Below are 12,849 nucleotides of genomic sequence, written 5' to 3' on the forward strand. Positions count from 1 at the left end.
ACAATTTTCATGGTGCACATGCTTTGATGAATTAATTTCTTCATAATACAAAAACAAAGATAAATACAATGTGAGTTCCTTTTCGATTATAGTGTACAAGAGAAGAGAAAGTTATGAACTTACAAAAAATTTTATATCAATTTTTAAGTAATACAATGAAAGTCAAACACTCAAAAAAATTAGCACACTATATGGTTTTAATTCTTGTATGGTAACATAATATTATGATCTTAAAAATAAAAAATATTAAATAATAAGTTCTAAGAGATGACTTACTGGTTTCCCAAATACAACAAAGGAAACAGGTTTAGACAGCAAAAAGTTATATTCAGCTTCATCTTCATTAAATATATCTGCAAAAGGATGCTCTTCTGTATTCTCTTGAGAATTCATAATGTAAAATACTACACTAAGAAAAAATAAGATTGTTAGTGACTAATTCAGTTGGAAGAGGCAGGCAGGTCAGGGCAAATAAGAATATCCTGAGAATTGACTTAGCCCCAAAGCCATTCCATACCACTAAACACAAGGACTTTGCCATAATTGACAAAAAAGTTAAACTCATCTATTAAAACAATAATAAGCTTAGTTTGAGACAAAATGCAAAATCTAGTAATACGTTGTACAAAAGACAACTAAAACAAAATGTTTCTCAGAGACTAAATTGAGGGAAAAAATACATACATGCAAACATATACATATATGTGAGTATTCAATTAAAGATCAAGTTAAATATGTTATGCATACATATATATGTTATACAGTTACACACACATGTGTGTGTGTACACGTGTAGGGACTATAATGGGTCTAACAGAAATCGAAATCCAGTATGTAGAACTGAAAAAAAATGAAAATATATATAACAAAATTTATCAGAGGTAGCTAAAGTAGTATTTAGAAGAATTAAATAAATACATTAGAACCAAAGGAAGTCTGAAAAGTACAGGAGATAAGCTCACCACTTTTGAGATGTTAGGGGGGAAAAACAGGAAAAATAGAAAAACATATTTTAAAAGTTAATAAAATAGGAAACAAACATTACATAGAGAGGGTCACCAAAGCTAAATAGCGGTGTTTTGAAAAAATGTATAAATAGAAAACTTCTGTCAAGATTGACCAAGTAAAGAAGACAGAAGACACAAGTAAGCAATATTAGACTTATTTTAGAAGTATGGTTTCTTACATCTCCAAACAGATTTGTCTATTTTTGTTGTCTGTTTCTAACTTCTGTTAATCAGAGTATGTTCTCTGATTCCAATTTTCAACTTTTTGAAATTTGTTGAGGCTTGCCTCATGGCCATGGTAGCTTTTTTAAAAATTCCCTGATTCCTTGAGAAGGATATGTGATTTATGTCTGTTTGATGCAGTGTGCTTTAAATGGACTACAGAATGTCAATGCTGCAGATATGATATACATAATGGGAGAATATCATAAACAAGGTTATCCTGAAAAAACTGATATTATTTCTAGGAACTAACAAATTCCTAGAAAAATCAACTTTTCAAGAAAAAAAAAAAGAGAAAACCTCAGTGGTTCTATAACCATAAGGAAACTGAGTCAGTAACTAAAAATCTTCCCACAAAAAGTGTCACCAGAAGAAAGCAGGTGGTAAGACCAGAAGGTGGGGCTTATCATGTTTATCTTTGGGAGGCCTCTGCCCTGCCAGGGTCTTTACAGAGGCCCCCGGCCCCAATTTCATAGTTTATTCCAACAAAAGACCGTATGAGGAGTTGGAGAGCCACCTCCGTTCTGTCAGGTTTTGCTCGGGAAGGGGATGGGGGTAGCCAAAGTCTCATTGGCTTCTTTGGTTTGTAAATAAATTGTGTCTTTGGGGAAAAGAAAGAAGAAACAAAAGAAACCAGATAGTTTTTTGAAGAGCTCCAGTCTTACAAGCTTCCAGACACTCTTTTGAGAGAAAAGACAAAGTGGAGACTCAGTTTATGGGTCTCATATAACCTTTGCCTAAATCAGAGAATAGTGTAAAAAAACAAAATTATGTGCCAATTTCATTCATGAACAAGATTTAAAAAATCCTAATCAAAACATTAGCTAACTGAATTCAGCAATATATAAACAAGGTAATAATATCATGACCAAGTTGGGCTTTCCCCAGGAACTTGAGGCTGGCTTAATATGAGAAATTAATTTATCATATTAAAATAAAAGAGAAAAACTATATGATCATCTTAGTAGATGTAGAAAAAGTATAAGAGAATTCAACACCCTTTAATGATTAATAAAAGATCTCATAGCAACTAATAAAAGAAGGGAACTTTTTTAACCTGATAAAAGGTATTCACAAAAGACAAACATTGTATTTAATGATTAAATATTAAAAATATTCTTTTCAGGGGCACCTAGGTGAATCAGTTGGTTAAGAGTCTGACTCTTGGTTTTGCCTCAGGTCATGATCTCATGGTTTCATGGGTTCAAGCCCCATGATAGACTCTGTGCTTGACAGTGTGGAGCCTGCTTGGGATTCTCTCTCTCTCTCTCTCTCTCTCTCTCTCTCTGTCTCTCCCCCATCTGCATGGCCTCTGTCTCTCTCAAAATAAAATTAAAAAAACTTATAAAAATGTTCTTTTCAGGTCATAACAAGGTAAAAGAAAGAAAACTATAATTATTCCCACTTGTTTTGACTGTCTACATGAACAAATATATTACAGATAAATTTTGAGAATAATCCAATTAGCTGGATTCAAAATTATACAAAATTCTGTTGCATTCCCTTTTTTTAATGTTTATTTTTTAATTTTTGAGAGAGCCTGAATGGGGGAGGGGCAGAGAGAGGGGGTATAGAATATTGCAAGCGGGTTCTGCACTAACAGCAGAGAGCTAGAAGCAGGGCTCAAACTCCCTAACTGCTAGATCATGACCTGAGTCAAAGTTGGATGCTGAACCAACTGAACCACCCAGGTGCCCCCAGTCACATTTCTATATACCATGAATTGCTAAAAAATGTAACTAAAGATAAAAGACTTATTTTTGCAGCAAAATAATAAAGTAACCAGGATTAAATATTATAAAAGATATATAAGCTCTTTATGGGAAAATTACAAAATCTTACAAAATGATTTTAATGAGCAGACTTCAAAAACAGAACTAGCGGTCTGAAATGTTGTTCACGAAACAATGAAAAATGGATTATGGGGGCTATATCCTTCCAGGTAAATGGGATATGGGATATGATGATATTTCTCTGTGGAATTTAAGAATATTCAAATGGACTTAATATACCAATATTATTTTAAAATATCATTATGAAAAAAGACATATTAAGAATTATTACCAGAATACTAAAAAAGACTGAGATGAAAACCTCACGACAAAAGAACTAAAATTTCAAGGTTTTTTTGGACCAAAAAAAATAAGTAATGCTACTATAAAATCTAATTATAAAGGAGCAAATGTATCTATTTTTTAAAAATATTTATTTTTAAGGAAATATTTATTTAATTTTGAAAGACAGAGAGACAGAGTGCAAGCATGGGAGGGGCAGAAAAAGAGAGGGAGACACAGAATCTGAAACAGGATCTCGGCTCTGAGCTGTCAGCACAGAGCCCGATGTGGGGCTGGAACTCAGGAATGGTGAGATCATGACCTGAGCCGAAGTTGGTTGCTTAACCGACTCAGCCACCCAGGTACCCTGCATCTAAATATTTTATAAAGATGGTGCATTTATTAAAGAGTCTCTATTAAGTACATTAAAACCAGGGCCCTAAGGCCTGGGATGGGGACATTTAGGTGGATGTCTGAGTACTCAGAACTCTAAGATTTACCTGTGTGAGGCAAGAAGCTAGGCACGAGTGACAGGAGGATGGGCCTTAGACATCCTGATGGAGATCCCCAATGAAGAACCGCTGAGGGACCACCCCATTCCACCCATCTAGCAGTCAGTTTGCGGTCACAACATCCCGGCAGAGGAAGAATTAAGTTTGTTGTGCTTGTTGCACTTGTGCAGACAGCACCCTGTTGCCTTTATTTGGTTTATGCCTCTAGAATAGAAATAATGTTGTAACTTCCTATCCAGTGCAGGCATTTTGAATACCTCTTGGGAAAGGGCATGTGCAGTTGGCAAATTATTATATACTCCAGGCCTGTCACTCAAATGTTGCTACGTTAGTACCCACTCAAAAAAAATTGATACCAGCCTACACCCTGGGGTTTCTGGGGCCTTTGTCTGTCTTGATTGGCCTCTCCTCCCGTGGAGTGTACTTTAGTAAAACTTTGCTCTGCTTCAGTTTCCTTTTGCTGTCCCGTAATTCTTTTTTTTTTTTTTTTAATGTTTTATTTATTTCTGAGAGAGAGACACACACACACACAAAGCATGAGCAGGGGAGGGTCAGAGAGAGAGGGAGACACAGAATCTGAAGCAGGCTCCAGGCTCTGAGCTGTCAGCACAGAGCCCAACATGGGGCTCGAACCCACGAACCGTGGGATCATGACCTGAGCTGAAGTCAGATGCTTAACCGACTGAGCCAGCCAGGTGCCCCTGCTGTCCTGTAATTCTTTACTGTGGCAGCAAAAAGAACTGAGGCTTTTTTCCTTTTCCATCTAACACTCAGTAGCACCTGGAATGCCTTGCACTGACAGAAGTAGCTCCTCCCTCATCTCTGGAAGGATAGCAACCTCTCCTTGCATCACCTGAGGCAGATGCTTCAGAATACAATGCTTGCCCTCCACATGACCTGCCTTCAACTTCCTCATAGCTTCTAGAGCAGTAACTGTGGTCAAGCATCAGCCCAGCCCAGCTGCTGCGGAGGCACTGGTACAGGAAGAAAGGTATTATGCAACTAAAGAGATGGAGGTCCTGGCTATGACGCACCAACAGGAGCCAGGAGCACATGCCTAGAAAAGGATCTTGAGGGTAATGGGTGGGGAATGGAGACTGGGTGAGAGTTAATTATATGGGGGCTCTCTCACACGACTCAAGGTATAACATCCTGGCTAGGACACCTGGAGTGGGTCCTAATTCACTGCTGGTAAGGTTCCTTGAAGCTTGGAAAAGAACAACAGGCTGTAGTAAATGTAGAAATGCTGGAACTGCCTTGGTAGAATATAGTGTAGTATGTCAAAAGATCAAGGAGGTGACATGTTAAATGGATTTGATATATGAGACCAGAAAACTCCTAAGCCAATTCTGCTTGTGGGATGGCCAGAGGACACTCCCTTCATTAAGGCTATAAGGAATGACCTAGCAAGGGGGCACTGGTATCCTTAATAAGCTCAGCAGTGCTTGTCCTTTGTAGGCCAGGACTGAAGGTAGGGGAAAGGCTGCTATGATACTGGGGTCTCCTGTTTCAGTGGGGATGACAGGGTCTTGATGAGCAGAGGCCAGATGGCAGCACTTAACCATCAGAAACAAAGTAGGTGTGATTAACAGAAAGGGCAGGAAGTCCAGAATGACAACAAGCAAGATACACAGAAATCCATGGTGAGGGTTGATAAACCATGGAATCTCTAGGGGGTGAAATGGATAAGCAGTGAATGAAAATGTTGATTAACTTACATTTCTAAAAATGACAAAGGGAAAGTGAGTCAAAGGCTGATGTCACCAACCACAGTGGAAAATCATGATTCCTTGCCCAGTTCTTAGCTCCAGGGCCCATTTACTGAAGGGGAGGCAAGGGGTCCTGGAGAATAGACCCTACAACACCACAACAAGTATTTACAATAGGGATTCCCCAATTCTTCCTTCTCCAAGGGAGCCTCCAACCATTAACTGGGGAAATACACACTGTGGAAGTGCGACTCTCCTCCTCTTTCAGAGTCTATAGGACACAGGGTATGAGCTGACACACCACCAGCAGATCCAAAATGCCATCATGGCCTCCTGCTGGCATGAAAGCAAATGGAGAACCAGTACTTAATGGAGTCTTGGATCAAGTCTGTCTTACAGTGCAGGGTCTGCAGGACTACGTTGTGGTTCTTCTCCTGATCCCTGACTACATAACGGGGAGTGTAGCTGACCAAACCTTCACAGTCGTTCCCTGCCTGTGGAGTCAGCGCCATTGTGGTAGAAGAGCCAAGGGGAAGCTCATGAAATACACAATAGAAAGATAGCCCTGCTCAATTCTCCAGTGTGATTTTTGGAAAAACAAAACAAAACAAATCAAAATAAACCAGATGGATCATGACAGATGATGGCGGACTACTGAAAACTTAACCAAGGGATAGCCCCATTTGTATTGTGCAGATGAGATCTTTACTAGCCAGACACAGCTTCTTGTCCTTGGTATGCAGCTACTCATCCAGAAAATGTGTTGTGTTTTTTAAAATCCCTCTCAGAGAGGAAGATTAGAAGCAGTTACTATTCACTTAGAACAGTCCGCAACGAACATTCATGCTTACCCCAGGACTCTCCTGCTCTTTTAACAGATATAGTCCAAAGGCGTCTTGTTGATCCTTTGTTGATATATTACCAATACTGATAATATCAGAGTCTATGAGCAGGAAGTAGCAAGTGTTCTGGATAGCTTTATAAGACACATGAGCAGCAGAAAGTGGAAGATAAATCTACAAATATTTAAAGCCCTGTTACTTTGGGGGAGGTTTTATAAAACCAGTGGTCTGGGACATTCCGAGAAGTTCTCTCCAAGGTAAAGGACAAGTTTATTGTAACTCATACCTTCTACCTCTAAAAAAAAAAAAAAAAAGGTGCAGTATTTTATAAGTCTCTTTAGTTTTTGGAGACACCATGTAGCATCCTTGGGAATACTGTTTTGATCCATATAATGGGTGACTTGGAAAGCTGTCAGTTTTGAGCGAACCTCAGAGCAAGAGAGCTCTGTAGCACTTTTAGTCTGTGGTACCAGAGGCCTGCTTCTTGGGCCATATACATGGCTAGATCCCATGACGATAGAGGGAGGCACCTATAGTAGGTGACAATACTTTTGGAGTCTTAGGAAAGCCATAACAGAAACCTCTCAGTATAGATCATTGCTGTCTGCAGCAGAGAACCACTCTCCATTCAAAATGCAGCTCCTGGCAATGCTCTGGGCTCTGGGAGAGAATGAATGCCTGGCATTGGGACAGCAGGTGACTATGCAACTGGAAGTGCCCATCATGAACTGGGTATGTCAGATCTAGTCCTAAAGTTGGGCAGGCACAGTAGGAATCCACTGAATGATAAAAATGGAACGCTGGGATCAGGTCCAAGCAGGTCTGGAAGGTACAAAGAAGTTTTATAAATAAGCAGCCCAGACACCATGTCATCTATCTTTTGCCCGTCAATGTCTCTTTTTCAGCTCACACATCATATGGAATTCCCTAGGAGCTGCTGATAGCAACTTAAAAAAAAATCCTGGATGAATCATAATATATTGGTGCAAACTGTAAATGGAATGCTTCCAGACTTTAATCCCACTCAGAGGCAGCCTTGAAAGATGATGATTAGGGGAAATCTTCCTTGTGGGCAGAGATTTAAGCAGTATTCTTAGGTCCTCAATTTGGAGGACAATATTGAATGGCTTGGTCAAAGTTCTGCGAGGAGCAAGATCGAAAGATAAGAGAAACAGAGTTCTGGGGAAGAGGCATGTGAATGGACCTATGAGAGGGGCATAGCAAGCACACTCTGTGGTGACCCCGACGAAGTCACACCCTGTGTGATTCCATTCCCTTAAGAGCAGACGGACTCTGTGACTTGCTTCTAAATCTAGCAAAGGTAGTAGAAATACCACTCCTGTGATTACACTGTATTATTTAAGATCCTATTTTAGCACACTGGAGAGACTTCCTGGTTGGCCCTGAATTTAGCTGCCATGTTGTGAAAGGACAGTTGGCAGGGAACAGTGGGTGGCCTCCAGTCACAGAGAGCAGCCCCTGGACAACAGCCAGGAAGAAAAGTAGGACCTTAGTCCTACAACCATAAAGAGATGAATTTTGCCAACTTATTAAATGAGCTCAGAAGCAGGTTCTTCCCTAGTTGAGTCTCCAGATGAAAATGCCACTCAGCCAACATCTTGACCACAGCCCTGTGAGACCCTGAGTGGAGGACCCTGCTAAGCTATGTCTGGGCTCCTGAACATGGAAACTATGAGATAATACGTGTGTGCGTTTTAGGCTGCTAAATTTGCAGTAATTTTGTTATACCACATAGAAAACAAATACAAGTGGACACAAAATATGTGGATTTTTGTGTCTTACAAAGCAGAATGATTATCCAGTAAACGCTAGCCAGTCTTTATGCTTGGTCACTTCAGTGCTTCCAAAATGGGCTCATAAAATGGAGGAGGTATGGTGGTAGGCATGGAGGTGGTGGAGGTCATTCATGGGGTCAATGACAAGTCTCCCTCTCATCAGGCTGATTTAGTTAATTGTATCACTGAACATCCCACCTGTCTTCAGCAGAGGCTGAGGCTAAGCCCTCAAAATGGTATATCCATTCAATGACAAACTGATTACATGGAATCCCTTCACCCTGGAGAAGACAGCAGATGACATGTGCCCCCAGTATGGGCGTGCCTTCCCTACCCACAATGGCTTGGCCAGGAGCACTACCTAAGTGTTTGCAGTGTGTCTCATTTATCATAATGAGATTTCATATAGTATTGCCTTGGATCAAAAGACCCTCTTCTTAGTAAAAGAGGTATGATAAGAAGGATCCACGGATTCTACTACACACCTCTTCATCCAGAAGCTGCTGGTCTGACAGAATGTTAGAATGGTCTCTTTAAGGTACAATTAAAGTGCCAGTTTGAAATTGCATGGGATTCCAACACTACCATCACTCTCAGTGATTGACATGAGGAATGTGTACCATCCTTCCTCATGACTTCGGGCTCTGACGGACTGAAGGTCTGAATGAGGGGAGAGAGATGCTTCTATCAGGGGACCCCTTTAGTTGGGTTTCACTAAGCCTAAAACTGCTGCCTGGTCCTATGTGGCTCCACATGTCCATAAGGAGTTGCTGCATTGGCAGGTGAGGACAGGGTTGCTGCTACATGCCTGGAGCAGGGACATGTATGTCTTGAGCTCAGGGGATTCTCTGAGACTCCTCTTGTAATTGTAGCAAGCCCAACCTGACAAAGACTTGGTAACAGGCAGCTTACACCCTTCAGGGATAAAGGCTGGCTACGCTAATGGGAAAACAACTGAGCCCAGCAGGAGTACCAAAGGTAAGAAAAATCTAGAATGGATGGTAGGGGAGGGAACTGATGAACTATCAATCTCAGACCTTGGATTAATCACAGTAGTGGATTCTGTAGCTTGTCCCACTAATCATCTTTTTGTGAGTCCTTTTCTTTCAGAAATTGGGACCAACCACCATTGTGAAGAATCAGCGAGGGGATGGTGTGAACCTAACGTGGGGGGAAGAGTGGAAATGAGTAGTGCAAAGGTTGGAACGTAGCAGATGCCCATAACCATTTGACACGTAACTTTTCCATGAATGGCCAGCCTGACTTCCAACTTCTAGCATGTGTAACTCTTTGCCTAAGGGCTCTTTCCAGCCGCCATACCTAGTCTGCCTGAGCACAGGCAGACCACAACTTCCAGGAAATTAATGTTCTGCCGTAGCAGGCCTCAGCCAATAACAGATGGAAGATAGTGAGTAAATGTCTCAGCTCCTTTGCCTTTAAGAGGGAATTACTCTGAGACAAATATCTCAGTATTCCGTAGTGAATTCAGTCCATGGAGAAATTTGTTTGATAATATTCCCTTTATCAACTTCCTTCTGTTTCCTAATGTTTCTTGGGATTACTTCCCATATGAACCATTTGCACTCGAATATTTGTCTCAGGATGTGCTTCTGGGTGAACCAAACTGAGACAAGTTTCAAATGGAAGTGCTATATTACAGTATAATATAATAATTGAAAACCAAATATTGGAAAGAGAATTCTACACATATTTTAAGTGTTGTTATCCTAAATAAAAACATAGTGCAGATCTCAACAATAGCTAAAACATGGAAAGAGCCTAAGTGTCCATCAACGGACAAATGGATCAAGAAGATGTGGTATATTTATACGATGGAATACTACATGGCAATGAGAAAAAATGAAATCTGGCCATGTGTAGCAACATGGATGGACCTTGAGGGTGTTATGCTGAGCAAAATAAGTCAGGCAGAGAAGGACAAATATCACATGTTTGCACGTATAGGAGGATTAGGAGGAACTTAACTGAGGACCATGGGGGAGAATAAAGGGGGAAATGGTGGGGGAAAGGGAGAGAGGCAAACCATGACAGACTCTTGAATGCTGACAAAAACTGAGGACTGATGGATGTGGGGGGCAGGGGGGGATGGGCATGGAGGAGGACACTTGTGGGGATGAGCACTGGGTGTTATATGGAAACCAATCTGACAATAAACTATTTGTAAAAAAAAAAAACATAGTGCAGATATTTAACTCATATTCAGAAGAATTGGTTTCCCTCATGAAACAAAACAGAACTAAATATTCTTCCCAGTTGAAAGATCCAAGTCAATGTAAAATGCCAGAACTGACATGGCCATCTTTCTAGCTCTTAATAAAAGTAGGACCAAATTATGAAAGAAAATTAAAATACTAAATAAACATTAATTTTTTAATTGGTATTTTTTCAATTTTAAATTTACAATATGATCTCTAACATCTCATTGTTATCTAATATAATCTCTAACAGCACATTATATTATGGGTTTATACTATAATTCAATAGAATTTTTACAAGTTCCCTCAACTTTTTAGCCGTTGACCCGTCCGGTGGGTTGTGCGGTTTATTGGGACCCATCTTCTGGGAACCTATATTAGGCGATGTCTTACACTCTCATAGTAAGTGCTCAGTAAATATTTGTGGAATTACATCAGTCGTTGGAAGGGAAAATAGTTTTAAAAAGTAATTTACTGAGAGATCCCGAAGTTTAGTTTTGTAAGAAAAGGCACTGACATGGGGTCCTCGCAGGAGGTAAGGTTCCTTCCAATAGATACTAAACGCGTCGAAGCAGGGGACTACAGTCCCTACTTACCTGGACACAGCGGTGTCCTCAGAAGCCCACAGGACCCCACCTGCCGGACCGCAGCCGCCTCTGGTGTCTGTCGGTGCAGCGGTTGCCTAGGGAACGACTGGCTGGGCTTCGCGCAAGGCCTCTTGGGGGACCGGGTCTTGTAGGTGGGGGCTGTAATATATTGATTTTTTAAAGTAATTTTACTTATTCAGTTTTGCACTTAACTTTGCATTTTAATACATTCCTTTTCACAGATACAGAAAGTGATGATTAGAGAGGGCATGTATACTGCCCACTTCGGTTTACACATATCAAATGGAAGAGATCTTATTTTAACCCAGAACTGCGGGTCTCAAAGACAGTGCGACACTACACTGCACTAAATACTGCACGACAGTCCGTTTGTAGAATTTACAAGATCTCCAACTTTCGCTGATTTTTTTTAAAGGTGACAAAAAAGTTCCTTGAACCACACAGCTTCCGGACAACATGGATTTTGTTGACTCTTATAAGGGTTAATACAGGTAACAAAGAGACGCAAGGGGAAACCGCCGCACTGAGCGAAGGGCTATCAGATATATTTCCAGGAAAATAAGGGCATAGGTAGGCCGACAAAGAAAAGACCAACTTTGAATGGATCTATCTACAACTTGGAGAACCGCTTCAAAAGAAGCAATCCAGTCCCAACTCCACCCCCCCCCCACACACCCCCTTTTCCAAAGAGGTGGACCAGGTAAAGCGTGAGCCCAGACTAACCACTCCAATTTTCCTCGCCCACTTCCCCCCACCCCGGCCCACTTTTTCTTCCGCCCGCATCAAACATGGCGCCCTTAGCTTCCTCCGTGGGCAGCGCGCAGGTTCTGGGAGTCCATACAAGACCTCTCAACGGTCTATCCTCCAGCTCCGCCCCCGACGTTCCTGGGGCGGGACTTGCCCGGAGGTGGAGTAGCAAGGATCCGGAAATACCTGAGCTATACGCTGTCTTGTTTGTTGCACAAGCGGCGATTTTTCCCGGTTGGATCTGATGTCCAGGGTCTGAGGTGTCTTCTTTCCCGGCCTCCTGGGGCAGTCTGGAGACTGCCGCACTCTGGACCGCGGCCTGGCGCCCTGTCGTGGGGGCCCTCATTTCTTCCGACCATGCCCGCGGCCGCTGCCCCCATCATAAGCTGCGTCCAGAAGCTGGTTCTGTATGAGACCAGAGCTGTGAGTTCCCGGCGCGGCGGGGCGCGGCGGGGCGCGTGCGGGAAGACGGTGACAGCATCCCCCTCCCTAAGTCCCGTATCCCAGCCTTGGGCATGTGTCTAAGGGGGTTTCGCCTTGTTATCGCACCCAGGTCACTGCTGCTTTTGCTTGTACATGTTTCCACTTAAAAGCCACAGTTGAGATACCCTGGAAACAGGTGCTTTGGGTATCTCAGAAACTTCGTGAAGTTCTGAACGAGTTACTGGATTCTTTTCAACTTTCAGAGTCTGTTAGTTTTGTAGTTCTCTACTTACAGTACAGGCAAGGGTATGAAAAAATATTTTTGACCTTTGAATGGGTAAATTGTGTGTTTTCCGATTCCATGGCATACCAATTACTATATTAATGTTATTACGTGCGCTTTTATTGCTAAAATATTTGGTTCTCTTTATTTGAGAGGAAAGGAAAACTTATTTTGCTTAAAGACTGATTTGTTTGGGAGCATTATTTTGTTTTCACTTGAATTTTTTGCACTTTTTATTTGTTTTATTACTTCAAATGGCAGCGTAAATAGTTACAATAGAATAAGATCAGTTTTTGTGTTTAGATTACTGGGTCCCTAAGATTTACAGAATAGTGTTTATGGAAATAATCCTTCGTGTTTTGTGTGTTTGGAAAATAAAGTACAGCTTTTCTGAATTGGGGTAACAGTGATGTTAGAGTCTACGTTTAAA

General features: G+C 41.3%; 2 protein-coding genes across 2 annotated transcripts in view; one reads left to right on the forward strand and one right to left on the reverse strand.

The window, feature by feature from the left end:
* Nucleotides 1-11,050, reverse strand: part of AK9 (adenylate kinase 9) — a 125,440-nt gene extending 114,390 nt beyond the window's left edge. The window contains exons 1-2 of the mRNA XM_039237385.1: nucleotides 10,955-11,050; nucleotides 277-409 (exon numbers count right to left, since the gene is read on the reverse strand). Of these exons, the coding sequence (XP_039093316.1) occupies nucleotides 277-393 (117 nt within the window). The 5' untranslated portion in view covers nucleotides 394-409; nucleotides 10,955-11,050. The remainder of the gene's footprint in view (nucleotides 1-276; nucleotides 410-10,954) is intronic.
* Nucleotides 11,051-11,874: 824 nt separating this feature from the next.
* FIG4 (FIG4 phosphoinositide 5-phosphatase) overlaps nucleotides 11,875-12,849 on the forward strand; it is a 131,812-nt gene continuing 130,837 nt past the window's right edge. The window contains exon 1 of the mRNA XM_039237446.1: nucleotides 11,875-12,136. Within this exon, the coding sequence (XP_039093377.1) occupies nucleotides 12,071-12,136 (66 nt within the window). The 5' untranslated portion in view covers nucleotides 11,875-12,070. The remainder of the gene's footprint in view (nucleotides 12,137-12,849) is intronic.

Source organism: Hyaena hyaena, unplaced genomic scaffold (assembly GCF_003009895.1).
Source record: "Hyaena hyaena isolate Hyena2069 unplaced genomic scaffold, ASM300989v1 scaffold_123, whole genome shotgun sequence".
NCBI lineage: Eukaryota > Metazoa > Chordata > Mammalia > Carnivora > Hyaenidae > Hyaena > Hyaena hyaena.